The sequence below is a fragment of the Thermochaetoides thermophila genome, assembly GCF_000221225.1.
Source record: "Thermochaetoides thermophila DSM 1495 unplaced genomic scaffold scf7180000011818, whole genome shotgun sequence".
NCBI classification, from domain to species: Eukaryota; Fungi; Ascomycota; class Sordariomycetes; order Sordariales; family Chaetomiaceae; genus Thermochaetoides; species Thermochaetoides thermophila.
In genome coordinates this window covers 905159-925134 of record NW_006383034.1, presented here as the reverse complement: position 1 = coordinate 925134, position 19976 = coordinate 905159, and the positions used below count along the sequence as shown (strand labels likewise).

The following is a 19976-nucleotide window of genomic DNA, read 5'->3' as shown; positions in this document are numbered from 1 at the left end:
GCCCGGCAACCATCGGTAGTCGGAAACACCCACCAACCCAACCCACCAACCAGCCCGCCAGCATCGCGCGGGGTAGTCGAGCGCGTCACTGTATTCGAGCCGCACACAACATTCTTAGCGGGGGTTGAAGAGGCACCACGGTCTTCGACAACACCACAACCAACCGCCACAATGCCCTGCTTCAAGGGCATCGCAGTGAGCATCCACGCCAATGGTGCTCCGCTGCCCGAATATGGCATCCAGAAACAGTCCCGTTTTTCTCGGATCAATACTTATATTCCAGTCCCTCAGCCTCAAGTGAATCCCGAGACTGGCAAGCCCGAGCCCGCAAAGTTTGCCATCTCGATCACCTTGCTTACTCCCGGCCTCGCGATCCCCTACTCGACCCCGAAGCCGACTCCGAGCAATCCCTTCCCAAAGCCTCAGCTGGTCGGGCCTATGCCCTCCAGCACCGGTGACCGCGGGAAGTACCACGGCGTCGTCACACCCTACATTCCCCTGACCAACAACGAGAACGAGACTATCGCCGCTTACATTTACTTTGACGGAAGGGCAAAGGAAGAGGTGGCTACCCTCCTGCGTCCCGGCGAGGAAACCTGGGTCAACAGCCGATGGGTCCAGGTTCCCGAGTCTGAGGGCGGCGGACTGGCCGAGCGCGAGTTCCTGTTCCGCGAGGTCGGCCTGGAGCGCTGGTTGAACGGCTTAGACCTCAAGGGCCACGATGCTGCAGAGAAATTGGAGAAGCGCCGGCAAAAGTTTGAGCGCCGCAGGAGACGCCAGCAGGCCCTTGCCGAAGCGGCGGCCGCCAGGAGTCTCGATGGCAGCGCGCCTCGTAGCACTCTGCGCTATAGCATAGACGAGGGTGCTCCTCTCGAAGCCGTTCCGGACGAGGACTCCGTCTCTTCATCTGATGACGATGAGCCCCCGGAGGCTGCTGGCCAGATCAAGGTTGCCATGTATCGTGTCATCGCGTCCGGAGAGGTCAAGAAGGGTGAATACTCACCGCAGTTTGATGCCCACGACGACTCCGACTCCGATGAGAAGGACCCTCCCAACGGGCTTGATGCCGACGTTGAGCACACCACGAGCTTTGCTAAGCCTAAGACGCTCGACCCCAAGACCATCAGCACCCAGACCGTGACCGGCATCGACGGTCCGGACAAGCCATATGCAGTCTTTACGTTCTTCTACCGCGGTGAGCGTATGTCATTTTCTTTTGTGATATCTTGACAAGGCTGTAATGCTGATACGCAGATCGCAGGTCAACTGCAAAAGATGGGCATCATCCCCCCGCCCAAGCAAGCGACTTCGCCGGCGCTCAAGCGCCGCTCCGGGCAGCTCGACTTCAGCAACTTGGGTCCCCTCAAGACTACTGGTACTGTCGGGTTCACTGCCTTCCGTGACAAGGAGAGTCAGGCGCGCAGGAAAAAGGCGCGCAAGAACAACGGCGCCCCTGGTATACCCAGTTCGGCGATGGATGCTGATAGCGACGATGATGACGATGATGAGCACATCGGCGACTCTGAGGACCTCAGCAAGATGGATGACGTGGACGCTAAGTACGACCCGTCCAAGCTTGGGCCTGAAGACGCGAAGCACACGGGTGAGCTGGCGGAGGGTGTAAATCGCATTCGGGTATGTGCTTACCCTAGCCCCCCTGATTCTTGTGTCCACGGATGCATTGGCTAACAACCACAACAGCTCAAGCGCGCACACTCCGCAGAGCCTGACTCCTCCGAGAGCCCGCGCAAATCCCCCGGCGCAAGCGATAGCGTCACCCCGACCGATTCCAATGCCCCCGGCGGCATCGCATCAGCCGCGCAAGGTCTCTTTGGCCGCAACCAGTTACCGGGCGAGAACGATAACAGCATCATCGGCAGTCCGCTGAAGAAGGCGCGCCCCAGCCTCGGCGCCGAGGGCTTGAGCGCAAGCATTGCCGGTGCTACTGCCACCGGTGTCGCGGCGTCGTCGTCGGCCGCTTCGACTACTGGTAACCCGTTTCTCCCCTCCGCGCTCGGGGATGTTCTCGCCAAGGCTCAGGCTGGCGCGGGACAGGCTGGCGCGGATCAGAAAGGGGCTGAGGCTAGCGTGAAGATGGAGGAGGAGGAGGAGTTGTGAGGCGGGAGAGATAAGCTGAGAACTAACGAACGGTCTTTTTATGGCCAAGAAGTGGTGTTTTGTCGGGTATATTGTATGGATGGGCTTCTACTACGGGAACGTGAGAGAGAGTTCTGGAACTTATGAGGGTTCCCGTCTCCTGCACTACTAGGCTGAACTGGACGAGTTTGGTTATTTGGGTAGTGTAAAGGAAGGGCAATACATGCATGCATGACTTGTGAGGGCACATGGTCATGTGCGGTTCCGTTTTCTACGGGGAACGGAGAGTTACCAAGAGGAGGACGAAAAACTATGCTACATGATGGTCTCTTGCGACAGCTGAGAAAGAGCCGAAGGGGACGGAAAGAGAAACGACGAGAAGAGAAGAGAGAGACGAACGAAATCCCTCTTCTGTTTTCCTATGTCTTGCGTTTTGTTATGTTCGGATAGGTACTACTAGGTACACGACACTACACTAGGTACTAGGTAACTATGGAGTAGTGCGCGCACATTTTGGCTTTTTCCTGGTTGTGTTTTTGTCTGGTGCTGGGCTTCGTGTTCGGTTTTATCTGTGTAATCTACTGCTGGTGATGACGATGATGGGTCTAATCGGTCATTGGGCGTTCCAGATGCAGAGGGATCGAGGGCGCTGGACATAGGTTAGGTACCGTACAAGAAGACATGTTGGGCACTATACTGTCTCTCTGTGAACATGAGCAACGGTTGAAAGTTGTGTACCACGCCCCCTCGGGGTTGATTGGTAGGTAACGGCGTAGATACGAAGAGCGAAAAAGTTGAGGTAGGACAAGACCAACTCGATGTGGTCCTCGAGGGAAGCATGCTCTCTACGTAGAAGGATAACGATGATGGCAAGATGGCCTTCTTCTACAGTACTGTAGGCGGTTGGACTGAATAAGGCACCAAGTATAGTGACAATGGACCGTGGTCAGGAACGGGTTTCATTTTCATATTGGCCGAATACTGAAAAGCTACTTCTCCATTCTCCTTGAACCAAAAGCACAGAGATGGCTCGTTCGATATGGCCTGAACCAAATCTTCAATTCAAACGTAAGAGTAACCTATTTGATGGTTAGCAACGTGCAATAGAAATGCTCTGCAAACCAAGAGATTGTAAAAATAAACAAAAGTCAGAGAGTATATAAAGATGGTCAAGAACATTCAACAGATAATTTCAGTTGGCCGTTCTATTATGTCATCATTTTGGGGGAATATATGCGTGTTAGACCTTTAAAAATCAATCATATGATTCTTACCTGCAGAAAGCAGACTGGCTAAAATCCTCCAGAAACCAGCAACAGTTCGGTGAACTTTGACGGGAAGAAGTAAGAGCAAAAAAGCTTAAAAAATTTTGTCCCAGCCGGGCGGTTCGGGCAACTTTTTTTGTTGATGGTTCCCCCCTCCCCCCAGGACCCTTACTCCGCTCAGGGACCAGCCAAAATTTCTGCCTGAGGCCGCTACAACTGCAAACCCCACCATCGGATTCTGTTCGGCCGGGGCGGGCACTGATCAGTGGGGGTGTGTGCGGTGGGCTGCTTGGCTTTGCTCACATCAGCTTGGCTTTGGTCTTCTTGGGCACCCGACGGATCGCAAACTTCCATACAAATCCACCAGCCCACCAGAAAGCCAAACCCAAGCCCGCACATCACACACCTCCCTCCCCGCGTCCAGAAAGCCTCGAGTCCTCGAGTTGCCTTTATTGCACAGTTGATCCTTTTTGTGTCTTCGCGTCTTCACAAGGAAATCAGCCAAAATGAGTGGTAAGTTCTATTTTTTCCTCCCCCTCCCCCTGAGCCAGCCCCAAGGGAGGGGCTTTAACGCTTCCCCGCCAGCCAGCCAGCCGAGGCGGAGGGGCTGCCTGTTTACCCCGCGATGCGCCCAAACATCACTATCGCGTGTGTCCCCCTTGGTGGCTTTGCGCGCAGGTTTTCGGTGTTGAGGATGTGAGCATTTGCTAATTGGATAATCCTGCAGACTTCCAGGCCATTGCGGGTGAGTGTCTACACCGTTGTTTATCCCCCTCCCCCCCTTGAGAGAGGGGCAGTTTACGATGTCAGAACAACCACCCTAACATCGGGCGATTGTTGTTTCATCTGCCCTGCGTGATAGTGGAATTCGTTAAGCACTACTACAACACTTTTGATACTGACCGCGCGAGCCTTGTTGGTCTTTATGTACGCGACTCCCCGTGTTTAGTTTGCTTTGCCGAACAGGATCAGGGTCTAACATAAACGGCTTAAACACAGCGCGACAACTCCATGCTCACCTTCCAGGGGAGCCAGCACCTCGGTGCCGCTAGCATCGCCGAGAAGCTTGTGGTAAGCCCAATACCAAGCGTTTGGGTGAGGTATGCAAAGAGGAATCATGTTGCTGAAGTTATTGTGTCTCGCAGAGCCTGCCGTTCCAGAAGGTCCAGCACCACTACAACCCGCCCGATGCTCAGCCCACCGCTAATGGTATCATTGTGCTCGTCACCGGGCAGCTTGCGGTGCGTTTTAATCCGGGATTTGCAGCTTTTATGTTCCTCTCAGGCTAATGTAGTGATTGCAGGTTGATGGTGATGCGGATCGCCCCCTGGGCTTCTCCCAGGCCTTCCATCTCGTCCAGGACCCTGCTGGCCAGTGGTTCGTCTACAACGACATTTTCAACCTGGTTGTTGTCTAGGCACATTCCGAGTGTGCCGTTGGACTAGCCGGTTAGTGCAAGACGGGACCTCACTTTGGCTCAAGAGGGATCTCTCGCGGCCCAAAGCAGCCGTACCAGGCATGGGAACAATGTGAGAAAATGGCTCAGACGTCTGCGACGCCTTGGCTCGCGCCGTTTTCTGGAGAGAGGAGATGGAGGAGCTTGTGCGCTCTCGGTGCTGGGAGATAGTTTTCAGTGTTTGCTTGACGGTCAGCGGTTCAGTCAATGTCAAAAGATGATTCTGAACCAAAAGAGGGCGCAATCAAGTAATAGCTCACTATCTCGTGTCGATGGTGCGTGGTAAGTGGTGTGTAAGGTTTACGTTGCTGTCCTGGGAAATCATGGCTGCGCCCAATCGCCGCGTCAGCCGCTGTACGTCAGCGTCTTATATTGAGGGTGCTCCAGGAACGCAGGCAGAAGTCTGCTTCTGGGCTGTGTTGCCGGATACCCTGGAAAGACTGCAAGCTAAAAGCGCTTCCGTCCGTGATAAATATCGCCAGCCCAGCCAAAAGAACGACCTGGCGCAACAAACGCAGCACCATCTGATAGTGCACTGTGCAGTCCAGGCGCTTGTGTTTGGGAAGGTGTTTCGGAAGCTCTCCCATCTCCCAACAAGTGGGTAAGTGGCATCCAAACAGCCCTGTCGCCGTTGGCATGGAAGCTGCCGGCAGCCAATCATCAGCGCTGTCGGGACCGCAGCCCGCTGGACCCGAGTTCCCCACCTCTTGCTCCAGGCGTTGCTTGTGGCCCAGCCCGTGTTGCACACCCGCTAAAATAATGACAGCGATGCTAACAACCCGGGACTTTAAGGGCTGTCTTTCAACCATCTTTGCGCACAACTGCGGGAGCTTGCCTTACTACGTCCCAGACCAGATCATCTGCTCACTCATATCAGCAACTCTCGTTGGCAACTGCGTGGCCAGGTGCCCATTCAACCCCCCTTTTCTCCAGGCCCAAATTCTTGTGACGGTGAATTTGTTCACAAAGAGCGCCGAGTCGCTTGCCCTTGTCCAAAGGAATCCCCGAACCCGCCGTCGCCGCCGATCGGTCAAATACCTGTCTCTTCCTGCAACGTTGCCATTGTTTCCCTTCGAGGCATCTCGTGATTTTCTCAAGGGCGTCACCAACACTAGCCACGACCGCTGCATCACCACGCTTCTATAAAGCACTGCCCGGCGCAAGGCTCAACCTCTGTGCGGCTCTGACTTGAACTTAAAACCACCTGTGGACGGACGTGTCGTCAGGCGAGACGTGGGCCTTGAGGCGCAGTCCGCTTTTTTAAGCCACAACATCAAGCACCAGATCTGCTAGATAGTTGAATCGATAGCGACGGCATCTCCAATACCGGCAAGATGTCGTTGAAAGAGGAATTCGCGACGCGCAACTTCAGTGTGTTTCTCCGTCTCCTTGAAGGTCTTACAGAGCGGGCTTGCTAACGTGCCGTTCTCTAGGTATCTACGGGCAATGGTGAGCACGACCTCCCACGCTTTTTATTCCTGTTTTTGCTGTGGGACGATTCGCCGTTTCTCGCAAATGCGACGCAATCGATGGAGAGCCTGACGGATACGGGGGCATGGCGAGATACGCAGTAGAAATCATGAATCACAAAGCTAACACACCGCGCGCACACCAGGCTCGGTATTCTAGCGATGCTACTCTGCTTCGCCCTCGGCATCGCCAACATCTTCACCTTCAACGTCTTCATCATCATCTTCTCCGTGCTGTGCCTGTACGTCACCCACCCCTCTTTCAGCCCCACCATAAGCATCTTCCCAGATCCGCCCTCTCTGGTTGGTTGAACTCACAACTAACATCCCTTGCTCCCTTCTCCCGCAGTGTCTCTTCCTTCATCATCCTCTTTGTCGAAGTGCCCCTTCTCCTGCGCATCTGCCCGACCTCGTCGACCTTCGATAATGCCATCCGCAAGATCTCGACCAACTACATGCGTGCCGGTGCCTACGGCGTCATGGCCCTCGTCCAGTGGCTCTCCATCATCGCGCGTCCCACCTCCCTCATCGCGGCCGCCATCTTGCTGAGCGCTACCGGCGTCTGTTACCTGCTTGCGGGCATCAAGGGCCAGGCGTTCGTTGGGAGCAAGACCCTCGGTGGTGCTGGAGTTGCGCAGATGATTGTGTAAACGGGGAGGGGAGATCAAAGTGAGGATTCAGGTTGGGTTAGGCGAGTTGATGATTGGTGGCAACGGCAAGGTAGAGATGGTTTAGGTGGAGGAACAGACTCAAGTCTCGGACACGGGTCTCTGACACGGAACGGAGCGATCAATGAGACGTTGAAGGAGATAAGGTTGGATCTGGGAGTCATAGGAGGCGCTCCAGGTTCAAGCAAGTCATTTGCTGGGCCTGGCATCGCTGGTTACTCGTTTTCCATTACACGACTGAAACTGAAGCTGGGACTTAAGAGAGAAGAGGTTGGGATTCTGTGTTACTAAGGTATGCCTTGGACACATCACACACGTACACACTACGTGCTCGTAACAGGGGAAAAGAACCATATGATGAGATGGGCGGACTGGTAACAAGAAAAGAAGTTAGCTTTTCCGTTTGATTGTGTATTTGGTTATGTGCAGGGAAGAACGTTTAAAGAACGGGTTTCTTTTCATGTCCATGGGGCGTCTAAGGGTCCTTGTTTAGTTTTTTTTTTTCTTTCTCTCTTTACCGCTGCCTAGGTCCATACAGGCATTAGCAAGAACGGAAGTGTGTTCTCAATATAAACTTGCTTAGTTTTGTAACTCAGTTGTGGTTAGCTACCCTTCAGGGAAAAGGCTGATAACCACGATATGGTTGGTTGTACATCAGACATACCCACCTATATAACATTGTTATGATTCCAAAACAGCCGACCAGACCCATGTTGGTGCGTAGGTCGCTGATCAGGCATATGAGCGTACTGATTGAATTATATTGAGTTAACAAACAGCCCAAGTTGATCTTTGCTCAAAAATACGGACATCAAAGACAAGTTGTATGGCTTCAGCGGCCAGTTTTATACCTATGTACATGTTCTACGGTCAGGGGTACGTATCTTTTGTTCGAGTATGAGCTAGTTTTTGGACTTGGCTGCAACAGAAGCTGACGTAACTCTTGCTAAGGTTCTAATAATTCTAAGCTGCCAGCGAGATTTCGCAGGCCTGATGCTCTACGTATCGTGAAGATGCGTGAAAGAAGCAGTGTGAGAAAAGTCAGGCATCTCATTGGACACCACAAATTCGTTGTCAGGCTTCGGAAGTAACTAAGCAGGAATATATGCAAAGGAGCCGTGTTGGATGTACCTACCCCGCATATATCACATACTGAGCCGTGTCTTATGATCGACTTCCCAGAACAAGGCCCAACCTCAGTTGTGGTTTGAAACAGGTGGGTATCCGTTCTTCCGTTAGGCAGGTGGAGTGTAATCGGGACTTTTAGAGACTCGGTGCCCAGCTACGTAACCGGAGGAACTGGTTGTGAGCTGCTCTCGTATGACAGCCCCTCTATGTGACATCAGATCATGGCCTGGCTAGAGCAGATCCAGACATCAAGATCCAGGAGCTGGCTTTGGTACTTCGAACCAAGACTTGAAAATTTGGCTTACAGGGCTTAGTGCGTAGGGGGCATGTAGTGCACATCGGGGCTACAACCTCAAGGTGGATCTATAAGAAACGTATGTCCCTAGATGAAGGATATTGCGATCTATACGTCAGAACATCATGTTCGCCCAAAGGCTTCGCGGTCAATAAAGTCGTCTTCTCGACAGAAGGTGGTAGGTACAGGTAGAGCTTGTCCATATGCTGCGATTGTAGGGGCTCGACCAAGCACCCTAGGACTGAAGATCTAGGCAATTGCGTCATAGCTCAGGAAATGGCATCTACTTGAACTTTGAGGCAATTAGGTACCCTTGGCATACATCCGGTGTGCAACAGAGTACGGGACTCGATGGTGAGCGAGATTGTCGACTTGGACCACGTAATGTAGCAGCAACAAGAGTTTTCACCAAAATTTTTTCACTGGGGCATCTCGAAGACCCTGAAGCCCAACGTTGAGGTCCTTCGAGAATGGCCAGACCACAAAGGTGCCCGGGTACGTACCCCTATGTTTAGAACAGGCAGCCAAAAGGCGGTCACCAGGGGAATATCTGGTGGAAGAGCGGGGCAGCCGACGATTGGCGCAGGCGCCGGCGGACGAGACGGATCGTAGAATGGAGCTAATGGGCCTGCAAAGGACTGGCGATGGCAACCGACACGAACGGTACGTCCACCGTGTAACCGGCCGCTATGAACACACGTGGAGAATGGAAAGCCTCCGAAGGGCAACTTGCCGGCACACCATTGGAAAAAGGACACCGAAACAAGCTTCAAGAAGCGGCCGGCGAAGGGGCGATCAGACCCCCGCTGTGTGTCAGTCGGATGCGCCGCCATCAGAACTGTCAAAGAAAGCCAGGCAGGCAAGGCAGCCAACAAGGGAGAATTGCCAGGAGCTCGCAACGCTATACACCGTTGGGTGCTGGACAATCTGCACGAAAGTTGTGTGTGCATGCCAACCCCTTAGCTCATGTTGTCAAAGACGGCGGGAAACAAACCGATTCTCAGGCCAGACAGGGCATCGCCGAAGATTCTTTGCTGATCGCGTGCCTGGTGTGCCAGCGCTGAACTGCATAAAGATGTCAGAGAGGCTGCGCAAAGAAAAAAAAATTCTTGGGGTCATTTGCATCTCGATCCTCCAATTCGAGAGCGGTTGCCGCTGCTTTTGGCAGGGCCCTGCTGCAGGTTTTGGTGGGGCTAGGCGGAGGGGTCAGGTGTTTGGTGAGTGTGGACACTGTGTAAAGAACTGTGAAGTCCTTCAGCGCTGGTTCCGTGTGAAAGAACATGATGTCGAGTTCTTGAGATGAGGATAAAAATTCCAGATATTATTTTGAGCCCTGACGAACAGGAAAGTTCAAAGTAATCGAGTACTCGTTCCAAAATTTTAAGCTTGTGCTGCCTGGGACAACACTGCATCAGCAGCTGCCCCAGGAGCGTCTGGTGAAATGTGGCAGACGTTTACACAGTGCTAGAGCCACTTGTACCTGCATGTCATCGCTGCCACAGTGCCACAGTGCCGCTGGCCGCGCACCGTAGACCGTCCAGCCAGCTCCACGTCTTTTCGACTCAACTTCACGATGCGGAGCAGGTCACTGGATCAGCTGCTGTCCAGCGTTCTGGCCGTTCTGGCCTCTCGAGATGCTGCATCCCTGTTTACAACTGGACACGGGGCACCATTGAGCAGAGAGTTCGCGGAACCAACGGAATAACTGCCCAAGGGTGCACGACAGGGTACAAAGGTACCTCGAGAAACAAAAATGACGAATATAAGCAGGTGGTGATGCCGCCTCTGGCACAAGCTTCGAGACCAACAAGTTTCATCAACAACTTCACAGCAAGGCAGAGCAGCCAACAGCTGCCAAGTTTTGACAGAGCCCGACATCCTGGGAGTCAATTGAACCCCAACGTCTCCTGTCTGTCTTCTGCTCTTCATCTGTCAAGCAGAACCCAGCACTCTCTCATCACGACGAGGTGTCCAAGCTGCCTGCTACTTGTACACCATCTACGGCTTAAACTTCCATAAGCTTCTTTCCCCTTTTGACAGGTAAGTAGTTATGTTTGGGCGGTAGCCCTGGTTACCTTGACTTTCTTGTTGTTCCCTGCCCCTTATCAGCAATGGCCGCAGGACGGCATCGACGTGAGATGCGGGGCCCCGGATCAGAGCACAGCAGAGCAGAGCAGAACCTCCTTCCAGAGATACGGGAGTCCGGAACACGCAAACACGCAACTTCAGCCGCCGAGGTGGTGTGCTCTGGTTGCGCTGAGTGCTCCCGGGAAGTTTGAGACCGGCTGACTGTAGCCATCTGCCGGACTCAACGTCAATGGATGGATAGCTGCGACTGACAGTGATGCGAGATGCACGATGCGAGCGAGATGCACGACACCAACCAGCTGGTGCGTAATACCATTAGCTGCAGCATCATTCGCCGCATCGAGCCTCGATTATCGGTCAGGCTCCGTGTCCGCTTCCTGGCATGATGGCACATTGCTTGCACGCTAGCAGCTGTCAGCACTACTCCGGGCCCGTATTCTCAGCCTTATCGATGGCTATCGAACCCAGATCGCTTGCTGCGTTTACCCCTCGGGCCGCCGGCCGCTTTGTTGAGCTCTGTTGGGCGGCTTTGATCGGCGCAATGCTTCGCAGGGAACGCTGGCAACGACTGATTGAGCCGGGCCATGCTTATCTTGGGGTTCGTTATCGCGCAACATTGCAACGTCAGAGCTGGTAATGAGCCTCTCTGGCCGCAGACGAAGCCGCCCTGCCCCATTCTGCCGTTATCTCGCATGCTGCATTCACCGACTGTTTCCTTCGTGCACGGGCTAATGAGCCATGATTGACTAGAACCAGCGTTGCATTCTTTGAAAAAAAAAAAAAAAAGGCTCGCGGCACTGGCGGCAGCACCATCCGCAATAATCCGACCCGACCCTTCTTCAAGTTCTGACTCGTCGCTCGTCACTCGTTGCTCCCTTCCTTCGACCCGCGCTGTGGCGAGCCGTCCCTGCCATTCCTATAATCTTCTCACCTGCCTACCGTACATATTCTATTTGACTTGAAGAGCCGCCGCCCACCATGTCGGCTACAGCAGCTGCTCAACCGCCTGCCATACCCCCGAGGCCTTCGAGAAGCCCGGAGAAGACGCCCCCCATGATTCCTCCTCGCCCTGCTAAGCGCCTCCAGCGCTCCATCAGCCCCAACCCCGACCGATTCGCCCCCTCGCCTTTGAATGAGGTCCCCTTCAACAAGGCCAAGGAGCTGCTGCAAGCCCAGCATGCCGAGTCTGCCCCTAAGAGACACTCAGTCGAGCTCCCCTCTCTGGGCGAGGAGGGCATGGAATATGCCCGTCTGACGGAAGAGCTGGCCTTGGCCAACGAGGAGGAACCAAAGCCTGAGCAGACCCGGACCATTGCCAGCGATCTCCAGCTCCATGCTCCCAAGCCCTCGCTGCCTGCGGCCAGCGCGAAGCAGCGCGTCCAGACAGTCACTCGTACCGATAGTGAGCGAGCTGCTGCTTTTGGTATCGGCAAGCCCAGTAGCGTCGAGGGCTCGAGCCCAGCCCCTGGCGTTCCGACGAGGCCTAGTCTTAAGAAGAAGGCCAGTAGCGCCAGCCAACTCTCGGCGACTTCACTCCCTGAGGACGAACAAGGCATTCCCGAGATTGGCCAGCAAGTCCCCATGTACCCGAATGCCGGCGATGTCCAAGCTCCTTCGCCCGCTCTGAGCAACAAGAACCACCACCGCAAGGGTTCAGCTCTTGGCCACCTGCCCCTTGATACCTATGGCCTGCACGGCCATGGTATCATTCCTCAAAACAAGCTTGAGAAGGCCTACTACGAGAAGCACCCAGAACTCCTAAAGAAGGAGCGTGTTCCACACCACTACGACCGGCCTAATGACTTCTCTATGAGCCAAGAGGACCTTAACAAGATCGTTCGGGAGACTGCCGTCCGCGGCACCGGTGTTGGTGCTACGGATTACTCCGGTACTCCGAGCGAACAAGTCGCCTGGCAAGCCCTGGAGGAGTCGGTTTCGCGTTCTGCCTCTCCTCGCCCTGCCTCGCCCGACAAGCAGGCCGCGAGTCTTGCCGAGGTCATCCACGTTGACGAGCCCAACCGTAGGAAGTCGGTCATGTTCAGCGATTCCGAGTCGGCGAACGAGGAAATAGAGCACCCCTACACGGCTCCCATCCTAGCCGAAGATGAGGTTGCCAAGGACCCCACGGCCGTGCTCACTAAGGAGCCTGCAGTGGAGCCTCCGACGATCGAGGAGCCTGTCAGCCGTTCTTCGAGCCGTGCTCCCAGCATCAGGAGGGTGACCTTGGAGCCCAAGCCTGAACCACAGGAGGAGACTGAGGAGTATGAGCCGCTCTTCAAGGACGACGATAAGGCAAAGGAGCGGAGACCTTCCATCCAGGAAGCACTCAAGAACAACCATAAGAAGCAGCGCTTCCCTAGCGCCGACATCTGGGAAGACGCTCCCAGCAGTGTCTTCTACACTGCCGAGGTCTCGGCTCCCGAGCTCTTTGAGGGCGGTGATGATGAAGAGAAGCCTGAGCCAGTCGTCAAGGTTTCTCCTCCGCCTGAGATCGAGACTCCTGCTATAGTCTTTGCTCGTCAGCAGGAGGAGCTTGTTGAGAAAGAGTACCAACAGTACGGGCCCGAAGGCTTCCCCGCTGCCCGCGGCAGCAAGCCGCCGGTCAAGGAGGAGGAGAAGCCAAGTGGACCGGCTGTCGTTCCTGCTCGTCCCGCCTCCCGCTTCCCGAGTCGCGACGTTTGGGAAGATGCTCCCGAGTCTGCACAACTTGAGACTGAAGTCTCGGCTCCGCAAAAAGAGGAGGACGAGGAAGCGGAAGCCTCACCAGTCGAGGAGGCTAAGCCTGAGCTTCCAGAGCGCCCTCAGCAACCTCCTAAGCCGGCCAGCGAAAAGCCTGCCACTCCCGAGCGCCGCCCGATTAAACCCCGTCAGGTGTCAGTCAACGGCGAAGATCATACTAAACCGGCTATCCCGGACAAGCCGAAGCCTCAGATCCCGCCTCGGCCCGCCGCTAGGCCCGCACCGGCCGCTGTCCCCACATCGGGCGCTTCTTCCGAACCTAGCGCCGAGACGGCTGCTCCCGCACCCCGCCCTAAGCCCGCCGTCCCTGCTCGCCCTATCGGCTCTAAGATTGCGGCTCTGCAGGCCGGTTTCATGAATGACCTTAACCGCAGACTGCAGCTCGGGCCGCAAGGCGTGCTGGCGGCGAAGCTGAAGGAGAAGGAAAAGGAGGAACAGTCCTCTGGCTCTGGCTCTACTGAAGAAGGTGGGGAGGAGAAGGTCGAGGCTAAGGAGAAGGCGCCGCTAAGCGACGCCAGGAAAGGTCGAGCTCGTGGTCCCCAGCGCAGAGCGCCTACTTCTGTGGCTGCTGCTGCTGCGGCGGCGGCGGCGGCAGCTCCTCCTCCTGTTAAGGAGGAGCCGGAGGTGTCATTTGCGTTTTCTGTGGCTAAGACGGTGTTCGAGATTGATCCGGAGGATGGCACGCTTAGCACTGCTGATGAGGCTGTTCAGGAGGAGAAGAGTGCGCCTGTGGAGAAGGTTGAGCCCAAGCCTGCTGCTGAGAGTGAGGCGAAGGTCGAAGAGACGCCGGTTCCGTCGGCTGAGGGAAAGAGTGAAGAGAAGGTAACAGAGGCTGAGCCGGAGAAGAAGGGGCCGGAGCCGGAGCCGGAGCCGGAATCTGAAGCTAAGGTCCAGACCGCTGAGGAGGTTAAGGATGAAAAGAAGGTCACGGAAAGCACTCCAGGGCCGGAAACCAAGTCCCTGGCTACTAACATGGCTGGGGAACCGCTGATCGAGGAGGAGATCAAGAAGGGGGGTGAGGAGGAGACTGTGAAAGCGACGCAGGACTGAGTGAGGTCTGGCTGTGATTTTCTAACTTCGTTCTTGATGAATTGTGTGTTCTTGTTCATCCGGTAAAGATAGTAATGCTGTTAGAGATGAGTATCGAGTTTGAATTTTGAATAGAGCGATAACGCAACGTGACGCACTTGGGACAGATGAAGCGCTTGGGCTATGAAAAATAAAAATAAAAGGTGTATGATTTTGACTACCTATGGATGCTCCATTACTTTTTTTTTTTGTATACTACACATGACTGGTAAGTTAACACACTGCTCAAACCGTAGGTGTTGTCTTACACATAGAAGCAGTAGAATATGCTTTCTTTTGGCAATGTGCCCCTTTTTTATAACAATGAAAACTTAAGTTATGATTGGTAGGTATTCTAGAATATAGGCCTTCAATATAACTGGTATTCAGCAAGATTCTCACCGAGATGACAGGCAGACAATATCTGCTCGAGACCGTAATGTTGGAGTTACCCACCGTGTATGGCTAGTGCAAGAGAGAAGTGACGTCTCTCATACTTCTTCGAGTCAAGAGCGAAGATATGGTCAACCAGGGCCTAAGATAAATCGGTTATTAAACCTGAGTGAAAAGAAATGTGAGTTGTCAAATTCTGAACTGATTGTTTAGTTACACTACTAGATAGCGGATGAGCATCGCCCCCGAACTGTCATCTCACCGTTGGCTACTAATCGTCGTCGTCCTTGGGACACTTCCGAGGTCCACCCTTGTGTCAGACACCACAATGGCCTCTGCGGTTCTATCATTAACAAGTAGACATGGTGGGGGGTATTTTAATCACCTTTGGAGTTCAGCATCTATAAGATGTCAGCAAAAAGAATCAGTAGGAACTTCGAAAGAGGTTGTTAATATGACCAAATTGCTACAACAAATCAACCGAGGGGCCTATCTGGGATTTAAAAGGCAGACAATCTGGGTGGTGTCTGACGCCTATTGTTGTATGAGATGGCTAATGGAGAATCTCATTGTCGTAATGCATCACCGATAATGCTGCTGAACACAATTGATGACCGAATGGATGACAACTGGGATTCGCCAACTCAGCAAACATAGAATGCTTTCATTCAGTAAACGTAAAGTACATAACACAGCCGGGTGGGTATATGATGTTCGCAAACCATTCGTCAAGCACCATTTCTTCAAACTTTCGTTTGTCTTTATTCTTCCGTAACATTTTTTTGTCTTCACAATCTTTTTTTTTTTAAAAAAATCTTCCACTAAATCCCATTCTGTTTGATTTGATTTTTGACTTGCCAATCTTTGTTTTTTTTTCTTCGTAGCCCAGTTTTGGGACGTGTTAGCATATCCCTGGCATGATCCACAATTCCTGCCTCTCCTGAACGTCCTCTTTTCTAGCAGGCTCCAAAATGGACAGAAGAAAGGCAGAGAGGGGGGAGGAGGGGAGAAAGTCAGAGAGATAAGCAAAATATTAGAAGGGAGATGGGATGAGATGAGGTGTACGAGAGAGAAGAGCCTAGAGGAGATGGGAAGGAAGAGCAAAGATCAACGTAAGCCACCAAACAAACGAGCAATACCGCCAACATATAACGATGCGATGCTGCCACCCCGTTTACATCCATCTCCTGCCATGTGTTGCATAATTGTTTGAAGCCAACTATCATCCTCAAACCAGTCATCCGCCTAACAAACCAACCAACCCACCCACCGGCCACCCTCCGTACGTCAGTAGCAATCAAAATCACGCAGCCAGAAACGCCAGTTTGCAACCCACATCAGCTAAGACAATGTAAAACGCCGTTGTTTGGACCTTAGCCTCCTCTATGGGAAGAGCTGGCCAGATTTAGAGGGAAAGAAAAAGTTGCAGCTCGAGATCCTCCAAAATAGACATAACACATAACAAGCCCCCGATAAAGCGATAAGTTAAACCAACAGATAATGAAACCTTGATCGAGAGGGGAACTTTCACCAAACCCCTCATGATAGGGCTGTCGGCACCACCCAACATACCCCAGATAAACGCCATCGTACATATACGGCTCGCTTGGCCCCCGCACATGCCTTGGCAAATGCATCCTCCAAACTAGCCACACATGCGACGACCGCAGGCTCAAAGTAGATTCAGTAGTCGTCCAATAGCCCGTCGAGCTCCTCCAGCTCGATACTTTCTGGGCTACGATCCCACTCAAGCATGCCGTCCAGCCTGGCCCAGCTGCCGTCGACGCCGCTCATGATCATCATGTCGCTATCCTTTTTCCCAAAGCTGACCGACGACACATTGCTGCTCGCCGCCGCAGCCGACGCCGGGCGAATGGCTGGACTGGAGAGAAGGAAATTTGTCGAGGACGACGGCGGAGGTATGCTGGCGACACCAAAAGGATCGTCCCTTTCGAGATCGATCATTATGCTGGAGCCGGTTGCGCCGGCGGACGGCGGACCCTGGACGTCCAGCAGCGACGACATGTTGTCGCCGTTGAGTTTCCTTTTTTGCAGGCCGTCAGCGGTCTGCGTGAATTCCTTCTCGTCCTTCTCCAGAGGGGGCGACGCGGAGCGATGGATATGGATCCGGTTCGACCCGCTCTGGTGATGGCGCGACGGCATATAGTAGCCGCCGCGCATCGTGAAAGACCCGATAGGCGTGCCCGGCATGGTGAAATCATCATCGATGTCATCCAGCTCCGGGCTTGACAGGTCTACCTCAGGGCTCGGACTGAGCTCACGTCGCCTCTCCAAGTCATCTGAAGAATCATCAGCCGAGCTGGAGGAGGGACTGGGAGAAATAATGGATCGGCTGGGAACCGATGTCGCCTGGGCCGGATCCGGCAGCGGCTGGCGTGGGCAGGTAGTCAAGTAGAAGTATGTGCGGCGAGGATGTACCGACTCGAGCTCTTTGGCCAAAGGGCAGGGCGAGTCGGTTGACCAACCCGGCCGCTTCAAGAAGGCTGATAGCCGCGACGAGATGATGGCGCATGGGTTCGCAGATCTGCAAAAACCTTGTGTTAGCGGTTCGTTTCAGAAGGACTGCGCGGTTGGGGGGGGGGGGGAGGAGAATCCTCAAGGTAGACGTACTGTTGAACGATCTTCAGCTGCGGCATTAGAATGGTCGCCAACTCCTTGACCAGATGGGGCCGATTCCTCGATTTTTGCAGTTGAACAATGACGGCCTCAACGATCTCATCATTGATGCTCGACATGTCGATTGGTCTCGGTGCCGGCGTATCATCGGTTTCGATAGAGGGGCGCTCGACGTCGGCGGGCGGCGAGGGCGGCGGTGTATTTTCGTACTTGCGATTTGCCGCAACATCGTCGCGCTTCTTTGGGAGCCGGTCGAGTGCCGGCGCTGTATCTGACGACTCGCTGTGCGCGCGCTTTTGCCTCTTCGCAGGCGGCTGGTCGTCTTTCGGCGTTAATGAAGATGCGCTGCTATTGCTGTGATTGCTGTGGCTGTGGCAACTGCTGGCAGGCGAGGTTCGGCTCGCTGTTGCAGCGCGCGCAGGACCACTGCCGGGAACGTGGATGCCCAGCGAGTGTAGAGACAGCGTCTTGTGACGGGTATTATATGGCCTCATGATGCCAGAGGAGGAGAGCACACCCGAAATGCTGGGAAGGGGGGCAGGGCAGAGGAAGATGAAGATGAGGAAACACAAGATACAAGTGGAAGATACGACAACGTTTAGGGCGCGGGCAAGAGGACAGCAGGCAGATTGCGACAACTGGAGGATCGCTCCGTGGCTTCTTCCCTACCAGTGTACTCCGTAGTGTAGTGTTATCCGCAATGTTATGCCACCTCAAGGTTCTGGCTGCGATTTTGTCTTCCGCGGCCGTGGCTCTGCAGATGGATGGGAAAAAGGGTTAGGCGTCGGGTTGGAGCAGGAGAGAAGACTGGACGATGGAAGCGAGTTGGATGGAGGAAATCGTCCACGACCACGACACCGGCGACAGCGTGTAAGCAGCAAGCAGTAAGCAGCACAGGCGACACGCACTGCAGCAGCACACTGGGACAAGCGGGAAAGCAGGGACAGAGTGCCAAATAACAAATGCGCTGCCCTCTTGCGTTCTGCGTTGCTCGTTGCTCTAAGCGTCCTCAAGTCTCCCAGGACCCGGTAGAAACTCCTCAAACTCAGGATCGGCGGGAGTGACGGGAGCCCGACAATGGCAGCAAGCAAGGGAGACGATGAGAGGAGAGATCAGAACGGGGGGACTATTGGGAAAAAAAACAATGCAGACGGGGCCTTCGGGAAACCGGGGGGGGAGGCGCCCAGCACTCTGTGGAAGACTATCGAGGCAACTGCCCTAACTTTTTTGCCATTGGGGCCTTGAGGCCTTCTCTGTCTGAGCAGTGAGGGGCGTGTGCGGTGCAAACCGGGGTGTGTGCGGACTGCGCTGTGGACAAATCTCTGTGGACTCGCTGGATTTTGAGCAGGCGCGGGAATGTTTGGGATGGATGGAAGGGGGCCCCGCGGCTTCGATGGGAGGGGTCAGGCTGCCAAGACGCTGCGACAGATTCAACGGCGGCCAACCAGATCACGCCGCCAAACAAGGATGCTACACGCATGCCCGCGTCAGCCAATGCCACCACATGCGGACGGACCCCACTTGTGGAGTCACGCAAGCCCGATTTGTGTGGCTGCAACGCCCAGACACCCCATGCATCCGGAAGCGAGCTGCGAAAACTTGCAACAGAAAAAAAGTTGAACGTCGCGGTCGCTCTGTTTTCTCAGGCGCTCGCTCAGCTGTGAGAAGCCCACCCGCCCACCTGCATGGTTGCATGGTTCCACAATTATTTTTCTAAAAAGATCAAGCCCGATTGTGCCTCACCAGCATGGAAATTCCAGGAAGCAGCCTGATGACAACGACGACTTGTAGCCATCAAAAACACAAAACACGTCGCCAAGTCATGTTCTCAAAGGTGATGGTGATGTTCATGGCGATCAGCCGTGTATGGCAATGCGCAGTCCCGCCATGACGGATCGCCTTCGCAGGCGGCGGTTGGTTTGGATGAAGCAGTGACATCACACTTCCCCTCCATCTGACCGTGAGGGGAACTCTTCCCCTACTAGGTAGCCTTCAGGCTGCGAACTTACACAATAGCAGCGCCCAGCAAATGCATTGGCCCTTTTTCTCTGTTTCAAAACTGGACCGTTTCTGCTCACACGCATTCATCCAAATCAAGGCTGAATCGGAGATGGTCAAGTGTGTGAGCGGGTTTCGGAACTCGTGCTTTCATATCCCCGTCCACCTTGATTTTTTTTTCGCCTGCCTTTCCCGAGGCTGTCGAGCTCCACAGGGGACACCACACTTTTTCAAGTCACTAGTCGCTGTCGCTGTTGCATGCATTGCATTCCACAATCCACACATAACTCTCCTCACCGCCTGAGCCCCCGCCCTCACAGACCTAAGACCTTGTCCTTCCAACGTCCACCAGTGTTTTTTTTGTGCGATCTGTTTCCGGGGTCACCGCTTGCAAAACGGCAATCGCGTCAACTGGCAAATATATAATCGAGCCCCTCTCGGGCACATGATACCCTCTTGCTTGTCTCTTACAGAGAATTCCTGGTGGACTGCTGAACGCATACGTCTCAGCAATACATGTAATCTTCTTGGACCGGTAAAAATTACCAGCCATGCAGCAGATGGCCTGGCAGCCGCGCCGCGGCCAGCGCGGGCACTCGTCGTCGGCTGTTTGTGTTGTCCCCTCTTTATCTTTGATCACTCCGCTCACTCCCCTCCCTCTGACCGTTGCCAGGG

At 54.2% G+C, this 19976-nt stretch overlaps 5 protein-coding genes across 5 annotated transcripts; 4 read left to right on the top strand and 1 right to left on the bottom strand.

Annotated features, from left to right (window-relative positions):
* Positions 1 to 171: 171 nt before the first annotated feature.
* CTHT_0042800 (uncharacterized protein) lies at positions 172 to 2118 on the top strand (the record flags this gene model as incomplete). Its single annotated transcript, XM_006694618.1, has 3 exons — positions 172 to 1201; positions 1262 to 1635; positions 1702 to 2118. 3 exons carry the CDS (start codon positions 172 to 174, stop codon positions 2116 to 2118), a joined length of 1821 nt encoding a protein of 606 aa, XP_006694681.1.
* A 1750-nt stretch (positions 2119 to 3868) lies between these two features.
* On the top strand, positions 3869 to 4779 carry CTHT_0042790 (uncharacterized protein; the record flags this gene model as incomplete). The annotated part of the gene is made up of 6 exons (XM_006694617.1): positions 3869 to 3875; positions 4090 to 4107; positions 4225 to 4289; positions 4362 to 4433; positions 4508 to 4603; positions 4666 to 4779. The coding sequence occupies 6 exons, from the start codon at positions 3869 to 3871 to the stop codon at positions 4777 to 4779; spliced, it is 372 nt and encodes a 123-aa protein (XP_006694680.1).
* A 1373-nt stretch (positions 4780 to 6152) lies between these two features.
* Positions 6153 to 6937, top strand: CTHT_0042780 (uncharacterized protein; the record flags this gene model as incomplete). Its single annotated transcript, XM_006694616.1, has 4 exons — positions 6153 to 6189; positions 6252 to 6267; positions 6434 to 6529; positions 6637 to 6937. The coding sequence occupies 4 exons, from the start codon at positions 6153 to 6155 to the stop codon at positions 6935 to 6937; spliced, it is 450 nt and encodes a 149-aa protein (XP_006694679.1).
* Positions 6938 to 11444: 4507 nt separating this feature from the next.
* CTHT_0042770 (uncharacterized protein) lies at positions 11445 to 14255 on the top strand (the record flags this gene model as incomplete). Its single annotated transcript, XM_006694615.1, has 1 exon — positions 11445 to 14255. One exon carries the CDS (start codon positions 11445 to 11447, stop codon positions 14253 to 14255), a length of 2811 nt encoding a protein of 936 aa, XP_006694678.1.
* Positions 14256 to 16349: 2094 nt separating this feature from the next.
* Positions 16350 to 17797, bottom strand: CTHT_0042760 (uncharacterized protein; the record flags this gene model as incomplete). The annotated part of the gene is made up of 2 exons (XM_006694614.1): positions 16350 to 17211; positions 17298 to 17797. 2 exons carry the CDS (start codon positions 17795 to 17797, stop codon positions 16350 to 16352), a joined length of 1362 nt encoding a protein of 453 aa, XP_006694677.1.
* Positions 17798 to 19976: the final 2179 nt, after the last annotated feature.